Source organism: Antechinus flavipes, chromosome 6 (assembly GCF_016432865.1).
Source record: "Antechinus flavipes isolate AdamAnt ecotype Samford, QLD, Australia chromosome 6, AdamAnt_v2, whole genome shotgun sequence".
Taxonomy (NCBI): domain Eukaryota; kingdom Metazoa; phylum Chordata; class Mammalia; order Dasyuromorphia; family Dasyuridae; genus Antechinus; species Antechinus flavipes.
Genome location: NC_067403.1, coordinates 65,848,862 through 65,867,806, shown reverse-complemented (window position 1 = coordinate 65,867,806; position 18,945 = coordinate 65,848,862). Strand labels below are relative to the sequence as shown.

The 18,945-nt window shown below is 31.9% G+C and overlaps 1 protein-coding gene across 2 annotated transcripts in view; it reads right to left on the bottom strand.

Annotated features, from left to right (window-relative positions):
* The window catches only part of NAA15 (N-alpha-acetyltransferase 15, NatA auxiliary subunit), an 82,726-nt gene that overhangs the window by 44,705 nt on the left and 19,076 nt on the right, over positions 1-18,945 (bottom strand). For both annotated transcript variants that reach the window (XM_051965331.1, XM_051965332.1), the window contains exons 2-3: positions 7,934-8,018; positions 104-208 (exon numbers count right to left, since the gene is read on the bottom strand). In XM_051965331.1, the coding sequence (XP_051821291.1) occupies positions 104-208; positions 7,934-8,018 (190 nt within the window). The remainder of the gene's footprint in view (positions 1-103; positions 209-7,933; positions 8,019-18,945) is intronic.

The following is an 18,945-nucleotide window of genomic DNA, read 5'->3' as shown; positions in this document are numbered from 1 at the left end:
CCTATAAATTTTTACAGAGTAGAAATGAAGATAGAGGAGCTAATATTACTACATGACTAAAAATGTGGGATTTCCTCATTAAAACCCATGTCAAAAAGGATACACACATGGCTTTTCAAATCGTTTCTTAAGCCTCTACGAACCAGTTCATATGCCTCTTCTTTTTTTCCCAAGCAGTTCAATGTTAGTCCCTTCATGGCCAGAGTTTCTAAAGATTTAATGAAGATGAAAAAAAGAAAAAAAAAAAAAAATGACGTCAACATAGCCAAAAGACAATTGTGAAAGCATTTAGGAACTGATATGCAATGAATCAAAGGAGGGGAAGATTCTAAAGTTGCAGGGGGAAGGAACGGGACTCAAAACATGTTTACAGCTAACACACACACACACACACACACACACACACACACACACACACACACACACCCCAAAAGAAAAGAAAAAGAAGGAAAAGAAAAGAAAGTGACCAAGAAAACATTTAACAATTACCAAACCACATATCTACTCTCCCATCTACAGAAGCTCTTTATTGTGTCAGCTATACATAAATCAAATCAAGGGTCCCCCAATGAAGCTATTAGTAGGGAACAAGCAAGCTTTTATACAAGTGATATTCAACAACAGATCCATAATCATATCATTACCACTTTACAAGTGGCTGAAAAATGTAGATTCCACTGAGCTTGTTGATTTTGGAAAAAAAAAAAAAAAAAAACAAGAACATTTGATTTGGTAAAGGAAAAGAATGATATTTAAAACTCTCACTCCAATCATTCAAGATTCTCCGAAATACATGACAGAAATAACTCTAGTTAAAAATCTCCTGATCATAAACAGCAGGAGAAGGGGAAAAAATTAGTAATAAAAAGTTGTATGATTGCCATGGTGGGAGAGAAGATTGTCTATTGCAGAGTTCAAACTGAATAGTTTTTTTGTGTGGATGGTGAGATCTTCCAGATGCTATTGTTCAGATGACAAATGTGTCTGTTGCATGAAAATCTTGAAACAAATATTTCTGAGCCTCCTGGAAAAGAAATCTAAAACAACTAAAAAGAGTTTTGCTTGACTATCCACACTTATAAGATTAAGTGGATAAAGAATGTCTACTGCTCAGATTATGACATAATTTGACTGGAAATCTATAGTTTATCCATCAATATGTATAAGGGAGATAGACAATATTCATGGATTTTGAGTTGGGTCTGGAACCAAATAGGAGAAGAGTAAAATGGCTTCACTTAGAAAAATTACATGTCTTCCTTAATGACTTCAAATTTCCCATGGAAACAAATACCCATGTTAAATACTGACATATCACTGCTGCTATGTGGCATCCAGACATGCAATACAACATTCTTCAGAGAATTAGAAATTAATGCTAAATAGACTATGGCAGATGTGTATGATTGTTTTGAGCAGACAGCAACATATAACCAACAAAAGAACTTAAAATAAGAATAGTACTAAAATATACCATCAAGGAAATTTACAATAGGAAGAGAAGACACGCTGTTAAGAGCAAGCAATGAAAAGAGGATATCCAGAGTGATCCACTGGTACCTTGATGACTGAAGAAAGCTAGGAATGCTTTCATCTCCTGTGACGAACTTACAGAAGGACATGCACAAGAAGAGTACAAGGTATTTAGGCATGAAGGGGCTGTGATCTGCATCCCTGGAGGAACTCACAGATCTACTTGAACATGAGAGACTACTCAAGTAGTCTCTTAATCTTAGCACAGTTTTAAGCTTTAGGGCTTAAGACTTCTGGGACATCCTGTGTATAAAGTATAAATGACAAATGCTAAAATTTAAGAAGGAGTTCAGGAAACATGGGGAAGATATCAAGTGCATGCAGAACTAAAATCAAAATACAGAGGAAAGTAATCAATGTGATTTTAGTTATGTAGAAATAGAATGAGACTGGCACATGCTAATAGAATCAATGATACAAAGGTGGCCCTCTGGTCCATTCACTCTAATCCCCTAATTTTACAGATGAGAAAACTGAATCTCAGGGTGTTAAACTGTAGCCAGTTATTATCTTTACATGTCTCCTGCTGGGGGGACGGGAGGGGTTTAACAGATTCTACATCAATGGCCTGGAAACCAGTAACTTAGTAAACTATAAATTAACATCATCTATATTGTACTGAATTTTTTTTTTTTGGTCATACATGTTCCAATTACATTTTAACCTATTTTGGAGCAGTAGGTACTTGTACCTGCAAGTCTTACATTTCTCGTCTACACAGTTGACAAGTATTAATTATCATATGTGGTAATATCTACTGAGAAAAGACCATGTAATCTCACAGAATTATTATGATTGGGGTTCATATTGCAAAACTATTGTATACATAAAACATTTTTATAAAATGAAGCCCCATGGCATGTCAGTCTTAACTTCTGAAATGTATCTAGGATCATCCTATCTTTAACACATAATTTTGCTCCAAAGCCAGTGTTATGCTGATATCCTGGTGCAGAGATCCCTGGGGTCCACAAGATTAAAACTAATTTCATAATAATATTAAGACATTTTAATTTCTAATGAAATAAATATTATTAGATACAACCTCCATAAAAGTTCTGGGATTTGAAAGGGAGATGCTCAATAATTTAAGAGAGTAAAGAGGTTCTAATACCAAAAAGTTTAAGAACTTTTATCAAATGTATAGAGTTACATATACAATTGTCTTTAAATGTGTAGGTGTACCAACTCATAGCTAAATCTTACTTGAATTCAACTCAATACAACAAGTATTTATTGAAAGTGTCAAGTTTAAGTACTCTTTAGATACTAGGGATACAAGAAGTCATTGGGTCTCAGATAGATGGAGAACCCACCCCATCTAGAAGTGGCCCGATCCACTTCCTTTTAGATAGTTCCAATCATTAGCATACCAAACCTACTCATTTCACTTTCTGGAGACAAAAAGAACAAATCTAGTTATCTCTTCCACAAGACATTCAAATATTTAAACACACTTATCAGGACTCACTAGTTTCATCAAAGGACCATTTTATAATGGACCTTTTTAAGATCCAGGATTGCCTCCTCTGGTGCTTTTCAATTTATCAATACCCTTCTTAATTGTGGTGCCTGAAACAGAAAACAATACTCCAAAGGAATTTGGATATGGGCAAAGAATATATATGTTCATATTCTTTTTCTTAGAAGCTATGCTTCCCTTAATGTAGGTCTGAGGCTGCCATTAGTTTTTGGCTGCTAGTTTTCTGACTCAATGAGATTGTAATCTACTCAAAATCCTAAATTATTTTTAGATCTCTCCTTTTCCCACTTCATAATGTGAAATTAATTTTCTAAGCCCAACTGCAAAACTTTAGAATTTCATTTTTGTAGAATCTATTTAATAGTTAAGTCCACCAATACATTCATATATGAATCTATGCATTACATTAGTAATGTGTGTCAAAAACAAATTTTAAAATAATGAAATAAAGAAATTTTAACTATTTTATTTATTAACACAAGTCCTTTTCACTCACTCTAAAATTTTTTCTCATTAAAATGTTTTTAGTGAAAACAATGTGATTTTGCTTTATTAATTTAGAAAATCATGATTTAAAATCCTGTTATACAACAATTATAATGTGTTCTTTTAAATTCTTTCTTTTAATGACTTTCAAAAACTAGGGGCAAGGAGAACCTCACAAAGATCTCATCTACAAAGGTTTTTGTTTGAAGCTCAGAGTAAATTTTTATTTTCATCTTTAAAAAATTTTTAAAGTGTGCAGATAAAGAGTTTTGATAGGTGACATACATTATTTTTGGTATTCAAATGTCATGTGGCTTCAAACCATAATTAATGTCTAAAGACACTGTACATTTAAGTTACGTTTCATTGTTAATGGTAATAAAGGGGAAGGGGGGAAAAAAAGATAATTGTTGCCAAGATTATGGGAGTACAAGCACATTGATACACAATTGTTGGAACTATGAATTGGTCCAACATTCTAGAAAGCAATTTGGAATGATGACCAAAACCATATCTAAGATATGCATATAAAATGTGCACATCTTTTGAGTCAGCAATACCATTACTATTCTTATACCCCAAAAAAGAACAAAGAAGAAAAAGATGTATATGTATAAAAATATTTATACCTATTCTTTTGTTATAACCAAGAACTGGAAACTAATGGCATGCCCATCAATTGAAGGATGGTTGAACAAATGAGAAAATGAATGTGATAGAATATTAGAATTGATAAGAGAGATTACTTCAGAGAAACTGGGAAGAACTATATAAAATGATGAGAAGTAAATTGAGCAGAAAGAGGGGAGCATTTTATATCAAAACAATCTTGTAAAGAAACAACTTTGACAGACACAAGTTTGATCAATGCAGTGATATACTATGACTCCAAAAGACTAATGAGGAAACATGATAACAAATTCTGAAAGAGAATAATGGATCCAAGGTACAAAATAAGACATACATTTTTCAGACACTATCAATGAGGGAATTTGTTTTGCTTGACCACACATGTTAAAAAAAGGTTGTTTTCCTCTTTGCCCAATTTCCTTCCTTGCCCCCTTCCTTTAAAATACAAGGTGAGAAGAAAAGGGAATAGAGCAAGGATCCCCCACCCCCGCAAAAAAGGGGAAGGGGGGAATTGTTGTATATGGAACTGATGCAGAGTGAAATAAGCAGATTCAAGAAAACAATATACACAGTAAACTACAGCAATCTAAAGAACAAATCATAAAATCAAATGTAAATTTAATGAAATTATAAAGATAAAATGGGACTCAAATGAAGGGATATGAGAAAATAAATACCCCCAAACCACCCTTTCAGAGAGGTCTACAGATGTTATATATTGCACATATTCAGACTTTTTCAAGTATTACTCAATTGTGTTCTTTTCTTTTCCCTCTCCAAAAAAATCCTACTTGGCATATGGGACCAGCTTCCTGGAAGGTGCAAAAGGAGGAATAAATGGGATATTATAATAATGTCAGAACCAAAAATGTCAATTAAAAAGTTTTTTTGTTAAAAAGGGAAGAAAATCATAAACAAGCTAGGCAGTTTTACAAATTTTATATTTATATTTTTTAAAAAAACTTAATTATTAAGATTTGCAATTTCATGTATAAATTTTTTCTCTTTTACTAAGCATATAGAAATGCTTATTTTATTTTATGTCTAAAAGTTCAGGAAAAGAAATATACACACAAAATTCCTCCTCCCCACTTTTACCTATTAGTTTTCTTCCTCATAAGGTCTACTTATCTAGTCAAACAACCATGTTTTCATTTTGAAGTCTCAGCTAGGTAAAAATCTCCTCTTTTTCAGTGCCTAAATTTGGGGCATATATCTTCAGATTTTTAGGGTTAAGGGTTTTATCAATGGTTCCTTTCTTGGGTTCTGTCTCCTATAAACTGAAGCTCTCAACTACTAATCTACTATCACCTAAACAATTTCCTCCCTAACATTTTTCATTTAAAGACCTCATTAAATTTCAAAGATATTAAGCAACTGCATCCTTCCCAACCTTTGTTAGATGTACTCTATCTTTGGTCAGGAATTTGACATCCCCTATATCATAGTCTAAATCCCAATTTCAGACACTATCTTTTTAACCAAATCATTTCTAAGATCAATCTTTCTCTTCAGGATCCTTTGCCTTCAGTTGGTAACAGTAAGGAAAATACAACATTTACCTATGTAATTTATAATAGGGCAACCTCTCCCCACCAAAAAGAAAGGAAAAGGGGGGGGGGGGAGAGGAGGGGGGATTTTGCATATGATTTATGTGAACTAATGCTGGGGGAAATGAGCAGAATCAAAAAAACCCAAAACACATATTAAAACAATATAAATAACACACCCCCAAAAATCAAAAGTTAATAGAATGAAATTATAAAAATCAAGACCTCATAACTTTTGATAACACTTTAGGTTTTTTCTGGCATGATTCCTCATGAATCATTATTTTACACATATCGGGAGGCTCTCTTTGTGGGATATATAACTAGGGAATACAATGAACTTCTCAACTGTAGTTGTCAGATCACCAAATAGCCTCCTCAATAAGCAAGGATTCACCCACTTTTTTTTGTGGCTCAAATTCTTTAATATTTAATATTCTGTGGTCTGTTGCACAAGTGAATAAAATACTGTAGTATTTAATTGCCTTAAGATAAGGTCATTCTTTACAGACTTAGGAAATCATTCTTAGGATAGCTTCTACAACAAACAGGATGACATTTATGCTATGATGACACATAATCAGTAGGATGAACATGTCATATTCCCACATAATTTTGATCTCTTCTACTATCATCCACTTGTCTTTCTCAGACCATTACTGTATATTCCCTTCACCTAACAATAATACTTTTACTCTATATGTTCTTAACAAGAGTCAAATCTTTCTCCCATCTCAGATCCTTCTTTTTTTGCAATTAAGCTTAGATTATATTACTATTAGGAAAATGTCTCTGTCCCCAATATTCTAGAATGTAGAGAAGTAATTATGAGGTATTTTCACCTTTTCCTGCAGAGAGGAGATCAGCCTACATTTACTTAGAACACAGATAAAGAGCCTGATGGAGATTTTCAAACTTGGTTATTGACTGTTTTTTGAGACTTGTGAGCCATAATAACTCTTAAAAATAAAATAAAATAATAACCTGATAATCCCACTCAGCTACTTTTCCCTGGCCTCTAAAACTCACAGCTATATCCCAGCTGTGTAAGTAAGAAAGCAAAAGCAGAAATACAATGGCAACAGCAATATAAACAGAAAAGCACAAAAAAGGGAAACTGGATACTTTCTAATATGGCCCAATCCTGGTCTCAATGAAGAGCTAAGAAAATATATTTCCCTCAACTTGTTGTAGAGTCAGGGAAATATGGGTAATAAATACTACATATGCTATCAACTACAACTGAAAAAGCAAAAGGTTTTACCAAACAATTATTTTCCCCTCTTTTTTTTTTTTAAACCATCTTTCTTATAAGGAATGATTCTCTGGATCTGGTAAAGGGACAGATCATAACAATATAAAAGCAAAAAGTATTAGTAACAGTAATACTAACTCCACACGTATCAAATTAATTTCTCTTTTGATGAGAAATTATTAAATGTCTTCCATTAAAGCCTGCTTTTTAAATCCAACCAACAGGGGAAAAAATTTTATATAAGCAAAATTTCAAACCAAACCCAGAATATTTTACTGAGAGAATTACTTCTCACCAAAATATATTAAAACAAGTAAGTCCCAAAATGAAAAGAAGCATTTTATGAAACAAAATCTAAAAGATATAAAATAATTTGTATGTTCTGATGGTTTCATATGGCAAAAATAAAAGTAAAGAAGTAAGGGGGTAATAACTGAAGAAATCATTCTTTGCAAAGATGAAGAATTTGGGGATTAATACCAATTACAATCCATCAGATAAAATTAAAAACAAAAGTAGTATAAAAAAGCAACAAGATTATTTTACTAAATAAATTAGTGGTCAAAAGAAAATTCTGGCTATCCAATCTTTGGCAGAAAATAACACTGGACCAAACTATAAGTTTCACAACAACACTATTAATAAATTATAACCAAGGCCCACCTTAAATTGCAGGATGGTGACTGTTTCCTCTGACTGTCCCTAGCCAATGGGAAGGTAGACTGACGAAGTCACACAATGGCAGCAAAGAAGGCAGAGAATTACTAAATAAGGCAATATTCCTGAGTCAGATTTTCATAAATCTATATTACTGGATGGATAAAACAAATTCATTCCCTAATTCTGCCAATGCTAAGTTTAAATTCTGCTAAGTGAAGTATGTTCCTGAACAATAATAAATACTTATTATCTAAAAGTATATTACATTAAATAAGTTTTAAACTTCAACATAAAATAGCTATTATCCAGAATTTTTTAAAAAATATTTAAACTCACCTCCATGCTCTGCAAATTTGGGATTTGAGAGGATTTGTTTACAAAACTTCAATCCATTTCTGTATTGTTTGTGTTCATAGCATCTCTGTTGATAAAAAAATATATATATTAGAAAAGAAGTTTAGCAATAATTGCAAAATACTCTTTTCGGTACATTAAGAAGTCACAGACAATAGAGAGCCTTTCTTGTAGCTGGGAAAAAAGGATTCAAGTCCTGCCTCTGCCACATCTTAACTGTGTGATTGTGGGTGACTCACTTATTGTATCAGTGCCCCCAGGAATTTTCTAACTAAAAAGTTCTGACAAATGGCAGCTCTTCATTATTAGAAGATGTTTCTACAACACGAGTATCTTACATAGATATTATCACATCAGATGCCCAATGCCACTACCTGCTCAACAAATATGAATAAATAAAACTGATCACTATAATTTTATAGAAACACTCAAAATCATGGGCTGTATCCTTGAATTAAAAACAATTAACTTTAGTAAAGGAGGATCTAAAACAGACTCATATAAATATCAGCTTTTGTGTACATTACCAATAAAACCCAAGAGGAAGAACTAGAAGCAGCGATTAAATGCAAATAACTACAAAAATGTATAAAATATGTGGAAGTCCATTTACCAAATACACAATGCAAGATCTAAAGGAAAACTACAAGACACTTTAAAAAATACAGACTTAAATAGATATTAATTGCTCATACTTGTGTCATGACAATATAAAAAAATAAGAATACACCCAAATTAACATATATTCAGTATCATGCCAAACCATCAAATGGCTACTTTATAGAAATAGAAAAAAATAACAATTCATTTGGCAGTTGAAAAATTTCAAGAATCTCAAGAGAAATCAGGAAGAAAAAAAAACAAGAGGAGTAAAAAAAAAAAAAGGTCTAGCAGTACCAGAAAAATCAAACCATATTACTAAGTAGTCATTATCAAACTACTTGGTACTGATTGAGAAGGAGAAAAGTTTATCAGTGGAACAGAGTGATAAAAGATACACAGAAACAAAGTAATGGAGTATTCAATAATCCTAAGGACCTTATTTACTGCATTAAGAATTTACTACTTAAAAACTGCTGGGAAAACTGGAAAGCTGTCATAACACTGTACACAATGACAAATTTCAAATAGATATACGCCTTTCATATAAAAGGTCATATCATAAATTAGAGGAACAAAGGAGGAGATGCCTTCTACAAGATAAATATCAAATAGTTCTTGACCAAAAAGAAAGGATAAAGATGACCAAAGGGGAAAAAAATAATTTTGAATACATAAAATTTAAGTTTTTACATTAGAAAAATCCATTCAGTTTGAACTAAAAAGCAAACAATTATTCAAGAGGAAAAATAAATCTTTGTAGTAAATTCTTCTGATAACTATATGGTACCTAAAATTTCTAAAGAACTGATTCCAATATATAATAGAACAAGAGTCATTCTCTATAAAAGCCAAAATGCAAACGAGTAATTCTCAAAATCCTCTAAGGCTCCACTTCACATTTATCATATTGAAAAAGACAACAAAATAGGAAAATGGTAATTGTTGGAAATGTGCCCAGAAGAAATTTACATTTTTGAAAAAGGAAATATAGAGAGTGTTAAATAAAGGCCAAGTAATTTTGGAAATGTGACTGAAGGACATCAGGAACTAGGATTTGAGGGGGATGTTTCTTCAAACTAAAAAGATCTGGCTGTAATAATGTCCCTGTAACTCAGATGTACAAAAATATTTATTGCAGCACTTTATTGTAACAAAGAACTAGTAATGGCTGAACATATCATATTTGAATGTAATGGAATTTTGCAACAAAAAAATGAGAAAATGCGATGGATTCAGAGAATCAAGGAAAGACTTATGTGAAGTAATAGAAAAAGAAATTAGTAGAACCAGAACAATTTATACAGTGACTACACAGTTGTTAGAAAAAACAATTTTGAACCATTCAAGAACTCTGATCAACGTGATAACCAAAGACAACAAAATCATATTTCTCATCTCTTGATTGAGGTGATCGGGCTAAAATTGCAGAATGAGAGCAAATGTATTAATTTATTTTATTTAAATGCAACTTTATTATAAAGGGGAAAGTGGGAAACAAAGGAAGGAAAGAGGAAGGGAAAGGAGACCATTAATGAAACATTTTTAAAATGCAGAGATGAAAGAAAGTAAGAGCCAGGGAAGAAACAAACAAGGAGTTTTAGAACTAATATGTTAAATTTGTTATACCACTAAAAAATTCAATTATTTGTAATAAAGATTCACAGTTTTATACATAATTCCTTTTTTTCTATTCTTCATATGAAAATGTGATATTTATTGATTTTTGCCAATATCGTGTTTTATAATAATCAATAAAAATAATACAAAGTTCATAAAGAGCAAACACAAGTCAATTTAGTATTGTGATGAATATACTTTTAAAACTATAAATAACAATTCAGTTTCCCATGCAACCTTTTTTATTCATTGTATCCTGAAATGTTTGTATTACTCATACGATATATATAAGCTGAGGGAAGGAATAAACATTGATAGATGGCAAAGAGAAAGTTGAGCTATTCATCAATGTGTATAAGTGTAAAAAAATTCAATGATACGTCAAAAAGCAAGAAAAGTAATAGTTCTTTCTCTGACCTGACTGTTAGGTGGTATATCAAAAGATTTAAATAGATATTAATTGCTCATACTTATGTCATGACAATATAAAAAAATCTTGCTTAAAATTTCAGCTCACTTCCAGGAAAAGGAGCAAAGATAAATTAGGAGCTATATGCAAAAAATTAACATCATCTGGAATTATATGCCAGGATGAAATTATATTAGAAAATTCCAATGAACACCAACATTTTTGAAAACCTTCTGTGGAATGAAATACTGTTACAAGTGGTTAGAAATCACATTTTCTCTAGTCTCTTCCCACTCCAAACTATCCTCCACAGACCTGCCAAGGTAATTTTCCTAAAGCACAAATTTGACCATGTTACAAATCATGAATGAAAATTGACCAGATTTCTAACAAAAGGGCAAAATGAAGAAGAGAATCTAATGAGTATCATCTAAAAAGAAAACTTCTAGGAATGCTATAGCCAAACCTTCCATAACAGAGGAAAAAAAATACTATAAATAGCTGGAACGAGTGCAAGTAATAGATGGAAAGAGTGCAAGTACTGAATCACAGTTTCTATTATAAATGAGTGTAGCTACTGAAATGCTATAGTCCAAATAGCAAAAGATATAAACTTACAACCAAGAATAACTTGGGGGGAGGGGAGAATGACCTTTAACTGAACAATTTTCAAGCATTCCTGAAATGTTGGCTCTTTTGTCGTTTTAAACAAGAGTCAAGAGAAATCTATAAAGGCAAAATTATTTGAAGTGACTGTATGATGATGAAAAGCCAATATTCTAATAGGAATAATTCTAATTCTAATAAAAAACCAACTATCCCTTCAGTATTTTAATGTCTTCAAAAGATAAGAGTGAGCTAAGAAAAACCGAATCTGAAAGTGAATTGTTTTTCTTCTGGGGGTTTAAAGAGGGGAATAATCAGGAAGAGTAAAATGAAGAAAAGGAAAAAGTGAGGGAAGAACTTATCTCAGAGTATTCCAATCAGAGTACCTAAGGAGTCTATAGAAAAAAGAAAGGGAAAAAGGGTATCACTTAAACCTTACTTTAATCTGAAATAGTCAAAACAAGATAGAATACAGACAAATTCATGCAGATTGATGTAAAAATGGATTCCACTAAACAAAATAGAAGGAAATTAGGTGAGTGGAAAGAGAGTAATAAGACAGGGTGGAGTGCAGAAAATAATGGTAATGGGGGAGTGAAAAAGTAAAGAAAAGGGGAATTAGAAACTATGGTTATAATCTGGGTAGGAGAAAAGAGGGGAAGTAGAGTAGAAGCAGATTGCATCAAGCACAGTTCAAGTTTCTAAGTACACTCTTCTCTTACCAGAGGCAAAAAAAAAAAAAAAAAAAAAAAAAAAAAAAAAAAAAAAAAAACACTTTGAGAAAGTATGAGATGTAGGATAAACTACTATTAACTATTAAAATGAATGGGATGAATTTACTCACAAAATGGAAGAGGTTAAATGGATCAGAAAGCAGAGTATAGCATATATCATTTTATTATCCTTTACTTCATTACACTTGAAGATACTGCATTTTTATAAACTGAAAATTTCTGGTAATCCTAAATCAAGTAAGTCTATCAGGATCATTTTTCCAACAGCATGTGTTCACATCATGTTTCTGTCACGTTTTGGTAATACCAACAATATTTCAAACTTTTTCATTATTATTATACCTATTATAGAGATCTGTGATAAAGGATCTTTGATATTAAATTGTTTTGGGGTATTAAAGACTTGTATCCATATAAGATGTAAATTTAATTTAAAAAAATGTCATGTGTTCTGACTGTTCCACCAATTGGATATTTCTCCATCTCTTTCCCTTCTCCTTGGTTCTCCCCCTTCCCTGAGACTCAACAATATTGAAAGAATATTACATAAACTTTGTGGATAAAGCAGCAGTAGGGTTTGAGAAAATACTTCCAATTTTGAAAGATGGTCTACTGTGGGCAAAATGCTATCAAACAGCATCACACACTACAGAGAAATCTTTCACAAAAGTATCAATCCATGCAGCAAACTTCATAGTGGTCTTATTTTAAGAAATTGCTATAGTCACCCCAACTTCTTCAGTCACTACTATCCTGTCTGGATCAGTCAGCAGACATCAACATCAAGTCAAAACGCTTGACTAGCAAAAAAGATTATGATTTGCTAAAGGTTCAGGTGTTTATAAGCACATTTTGGCAATAAAAATTTTTTAATTAAGATATACACTTTTTAGACATAGTATTATTGCACACTTAAAAGACTACAATGTAGTGTAAGCATAACATTTACATGTAATAGAAACCAAAACCAAAAAATTCATTTTACTCTTTTATTGTAATATTTTCTTAACTGTGGTAGTTTGCAACCAAATCCACAATATCTCCAAGTTATGCCTGTGCAATATGTTGTTTATAGAATAACACACTTAATATAATTATTCAAACAAAATTAAACTAAGTGTATAAGCATAATCTATAAATGCTTCAGCTGAACTAAAAAAAAAAAAAAAAAAGCACAACCCCAGATGAGGAAATAGTAAAAATAGATTTAATTTTAAAAAGTAGAATTATATTAAGCTTAAAAACACTATATACAATGAACTAATATACATATTTAACATATTCATCAAATGACTTATTACCTAAATATTTAGCATGAATAGAATTTTTAAAAAGTTAGACACAATATCTGACAATTACTGAACAGAAATGCAAAGGGCCATACATATCTCTCAGTATTGTATGGCACCTTAGCAAAAAGAGTAAGAGAGAAAAATAGAGACAAACAGGCATGTATTAGGGCCATAAAAAGTTTACACACACACACACACACACACACACACACAAAACAGAAATATCAAATTACATCTTTTATTGGCCATAAGGCAATAAAAGGCCACTGAAGAAAGGATTAAAAAGTAATTGAAGATTATATAATTTAATCCTAAAAAAACTGGTGGCTCTGGAACTTGCATTATAATTACTTATATATACACAGTATATCTTATTCTACTACTAAGCTGTAAGATTCTGAAGACAGGGCTAATTTCATTTTTATCTTTATAAGCTGATTCCTCATCTTTAAATTGGGAATCACAATACTTGCATGACCTCACAGGTTGTTGTGAGGGAAGCTATTTAACATACTTCAATGTACTTCAATGATCCATAATTTTGTCCATGTGAGGTCTCCTTCTTTGCCTCAGCTGACAATTTCCATGAGTTTCTATGATGGAAAGAAAAAATGCATCATTTGGTGATCAACCTTTAGATGGTAAGTTTCTCTAAACTTACCTTGACTGGTTCTCTGACAGCAGAGCCCATCCCTGGATACAGACTCAAAAAAGCCTCTCTGGTGGTAGGTTCTACAAGAACTTGTGCTTCATTAACACAGCTTTTTAAGAACCAAGAATCACCTCCAAACAACTATGCAACATTGGAATACATCAATAGAGAAAGATACGTATAAATTTGAGTTACTACTAACCGTGGCACAGTGCATTGCACGTGGCATGCATTAAGTAAATGCCTGCTAAACTGAAATAAGAGTCAGGACAAGGCGACTAAAATCTGACTTTATAAGAAATGACTGTGGATGGCAAGTGAGGCATCACAGAAATTCAAAGTTGGAAAGGAACTCAAAAAACTATTCAACTAAGAAACAAATGAATATACTTTGCATCTCACTCCCAAAATTTAGAAAATGATTTTCAAATTTCAAAATTTTATTTTAATAACTGTCCTCATCCCAATCTGAAATGCCAACAATGAATGATATAAAATGGTTTTATATCTAAACAAGCAAAGAAAAACTTTGTATTTTAATATGAATAAAAAGAAATTCTGCTCTTTGGTTTCTTAGAGTCTCCTTTACTAATCATGCCCAGCCAACAATCCACCTCCAACAGAAAACCATAGCAGATCAGGATCCCTAAAAGAGCTGGATTGGGACTAGAGAGGCAAGTAACTCACTTCACCCCAATGGTGTCATAACTATTCCTAGCAAAATTGACATTAGCTTATTTATTTTTCTCCCACTCCCCAACCAAGGCACAAAAAAGACTTCTCCTTCTAACCCTGATCCTAACCCTAAATGCAATGAGATGAATCATTAAACACTTAAGGATTTATCAAGCTCTGTTCTAGTCCAAGATCTACTCATGGTAGAAAATGATAGTACCTTGTCCAAAATCACATGGATAACAATTGCAGGATTAGAAATTAGTCCTAGAGAGTCTCTTGATAATATTATTCTTTCCACTATGCCTTACTGGGTACCTTCATCTGAATTGGAATAAATATTCTTTATCTTATCCAAAAAAAAAAAAAAATTGTGAATAAACTGAAAAAAATATTGACTTTATATATAATGCAACAATAATTCGAAATGTGTACAATACATATATATATTTGTACAGATATATAAATACACATATTTAAATATATACACAGATGTTTGTAATATCTATATTTATACGTTTTTTAATAAAAAGGAATCAAAGGAGATATACTGCATAATTATAAGAAAATAAAGATTCTTAACTATACATACAAAGATAAAAAGTGATCATGAAAGGTAAAATGGATAATTTCAAAATTTTACAATTTCAAAACTTTGCAAGATGAAAAAACATTTGCATGAACAAAAAGAATAACCCTAAAATTTAAAGAGAAGCAATTAATACTAAAAGAATCAGATGCATCAACTGATACATTTTTTAAGACACCATAAAACTCAAAAAGACAGGTATTTCTATTTCATGACTTGTTCTACATTTCATTATCAAGAGTCCTTAGCAGGACTTTTCAAAGATTTTTCAAAAAATAAAACAAGCACATGAATAAATAAATGGAGCACGTGAGGGCATATCTTTTGACCAGATATCAAAGAAAGCAAATATTTAAACATTTTATACTTTATTGTTAAAAAAAAAAAAAGTCCCTACATTCATTTGTATTGGGTTTCTTTGCCAATTATTATTCTTTTCCATTGGAAAAAGCAATAGAATTTGTCAAATATTTATAAAACATAATAAAATAAAATTTTATTATTGCATGTATTTTTTCTAGTTATTCATATTTTCAGAATTTATAATTAGGATATCAAAATAATATAGGTTTGCTTGTCTCCTCAACTGATGCAAGCAAAGTCCAAGAGATCTTCAATGAACACATTTTAGAATAAGAAATATCTCTCATCTGAGTCACTGAATGGTAAATTTTCAGACATTGAACTTAATGATGTAAATGTTATGACTGCAATGTGTGAAACGGAGCTCATTTGATTCCAGCAACGATGAGTCCATCAGTAAAGTTTCTCATACAGCAGACAATCTAAAAGTCATTAGCAAAAGGGTTTTCAAACCCAAGTTTATGACAAAAGAGATGAAGAGCCACAATGTCTGAAAAGTAAAAATGGTTCTTTTTGGCAATGAGAGTGTAAAGTCACTTATAATAGCTAAATGTTACTCTATTTCAATTAGGCCCTATCTCATTTTAGTGAGTCAATGTTTATAAATATTCAGGAATATATAAAGGCCAATGAGTGTTAACAAGTTTGTTATATTAGACATTTTTTTAAAGTTCATTGATCTTATTGTCACATCATCAGTAAAAGAAATCCATAAAAAGCATATGAAATAGTTCCTAAGGCATGTCCTTTATTCAATAAAATTACACCACATTGTCAATTCCTAGAAGTAATCAGGTATTTTTGCTTTGATATGAAAAATGTAGGCAAGTTTCTAGCTATATTCCATGCAAGGAATGCTTTCCTTCTTTATCTCTAGACCTTCTGGCTTCTTTTAAGTCCCAACTAAAGTCCTATCTTCTAAAGAAGTTTTTCCCAACACTTCTCAATTCTCTTGTATCTCCTCTCTCAATTAGTTCCTATTTAAACTGTACATAGCTTGTTTGTGCATAATTGTTTATTTGCATGATGTCTTCTCCATTAAACTATTAGCTTCTTGAGGGCCTTTTGCCTCTTTTTGTACACTCAATTTCCCAGTTCCTAGAAAAAAGCAAGTATTTAATAATTTTTTACTAACTGACCTTATGGATTAAAAAAAGGTGCAGTGTGTCAAGTAAAGTGCATTCATATTCAATGGAAGTTTTCTTAAGTTCTAGTCTTTCTTGTATTAATTGGAGGAAAAATATCTCTATGGCAAATTTCTTATAAAGGCCTAATATTCAAAACAAAGAGGCAGCATAAAGAAAAGGCAATACAATAAGGACCCTGCCAAAAGAGACCTAGAATATATATCAGAAAAGCTTGTTTTTTTTCTCACCATCCCCAAATCTGATTTTTCTTCTACAGCATGATAACTGTGGAAATAGGTTTAGAACTGCACATGTTTAATCTACATTGAATTACCTGCTGTCTAGGGGAGGGGGGATGTGAGGATGGCCAGAGAAAAATTTGGAAGATAAAGTTTTGCAAAGATAGTTTTTTGAAAACTATCTTTGCATGTATTTTGAAAAATAAAAAGCTATTTATTAACATATGGATGGATGGATGTACATAGATACATATGTATGTATGTATTAGACCAAAGCCTAACAGCTCAACATCAGGAAACAGAAAGGGCTATAGAATGGTGGAGGAGCATGAAATGGTGCAGGAGCATGCTCAAAGGGAGCATTCTTATTCCTTAGGGCAAAAAGGCCTAGACCTAAACAGACTACCCCAAGACTCAAGGCTAGACACCACAAAAGGAACAGGTGCTGTCAGCTTTGTCATCCATAACTCAGTTTCAGATCATAAATCAAGAGCTGAATGAAAAAAGGAACTGTAGACCAAGCTGATGTTCTCAAGTAGAGAGCAGTGGAATGTTTTGGGCAATAGATCCCAGTTCAGATGCCAGTATCTGAGTTGCAGCTTCTAGTCTAATCTGATTCCCAGATTAAAAAGAATCTTGACATTTTGTCACTCTCAATCAACAGATTTTCCAACTAGTTGAAAAATACTCCAGCAACTCTACTACTGATCAGACCCAAATCCAGAGATCAGGAGCTTCCAGAGCTCAGACTAGGAGGAAGCACTTAGATTTTGCCCTGGATTAGACCACTTAAGAGCACTGAAAGCTAGCAGGTCCCCAGACTGAATTGCTCCTGAGATCCTACAATAATATAATACTTCAAGAAATGCCAGTAAAAGGAATCAGCTGAAACATTCCCTCAAGATATGCATAGAGTCTAGGTCTAATATGAAATCACAAAGTAGACTGACTGAGAAAAAACAAAAAGAATCCCACCACAAGAAACTATTATGGTGACAGGAATATTCATGACACAAACCAAAAAGAAGAGAATGATTTCAAAACATCTATAATCTTAACATTTCCTGGCTATGTGACCCTGGGCAACTCACTTAATTCCAACTGCTTCAGCAACAGTCAATCAATCAATCGAAAAAATAAATCTATAAGCAAAGCCTTAAAACAAAATATAACTCAGGCATAAATTCAACTAGAATTCCTAAAATATATGAAGAGTTTCTTTTCTTTTTGAGCATTAATTTTTTTTAATTAACAAAGTAAAAGTGCTAGAAAGAATATTGGAAATGAAATGAGAAATATGGAAGAAAAAAATTGAAAATAAAATTAACAGCCTAGAATAAGAGGTTCAAAACCATGCCCAATCAACAAATTCTCTGGAGATTTTCATGGGCCAAAAAGAAGCCAATTACTTCATGAGACAAGAAATAATGAAACAAAGTCAAAAGGCTGGGGAAAAAAAAGAACTATAAATTATTATTAGCAAAAAAACAAACAAAAAAACTGATCTAGAAAGTAAATCAAGGAAAAAAAGAAATGTAAAAATCATTAGATAGCCTGGATATCATAATTATAAAGAAAAAACCCAACTCCTAGATTTTCTATTTCAAAACATCTTTAAGGAAAACTGCTCATGGTCTTAGAATCAAAAAGCAAATTGAAAATAGAAAGAATCCATCATTTACCTCCTGAAAGAAACTCCAAAATGAAACGTTTCAGGCATATTTCAGGTACATAACCAAAATTCAGAAATTCCAGGTCAAAAGAAAAACAATGCAAGTAATCAGAAACAAAGAATTTAGGTATCAAGGAGCCACAGGCAAGAACATACATAATCCAGCAAACACCACTGTAAAGGAGCAAAAAAATTTGGAATAAAATATTACAAAAGATAAAGGATATAGCTTTATCACCAAGAATAACAACCAGTAAAAGGGAACATAATCATATAAGGGGGGGGAGGGGGGAGGGAATGGATGTTTTATGAAATAGGTAACTTCCAAATATTACTAATAATTTTACACAAAAATGTGTAGAAATTCTGAAGTTTAAACAGAGGCATTAAAAGATAAGCATCAATGAAAAATGATA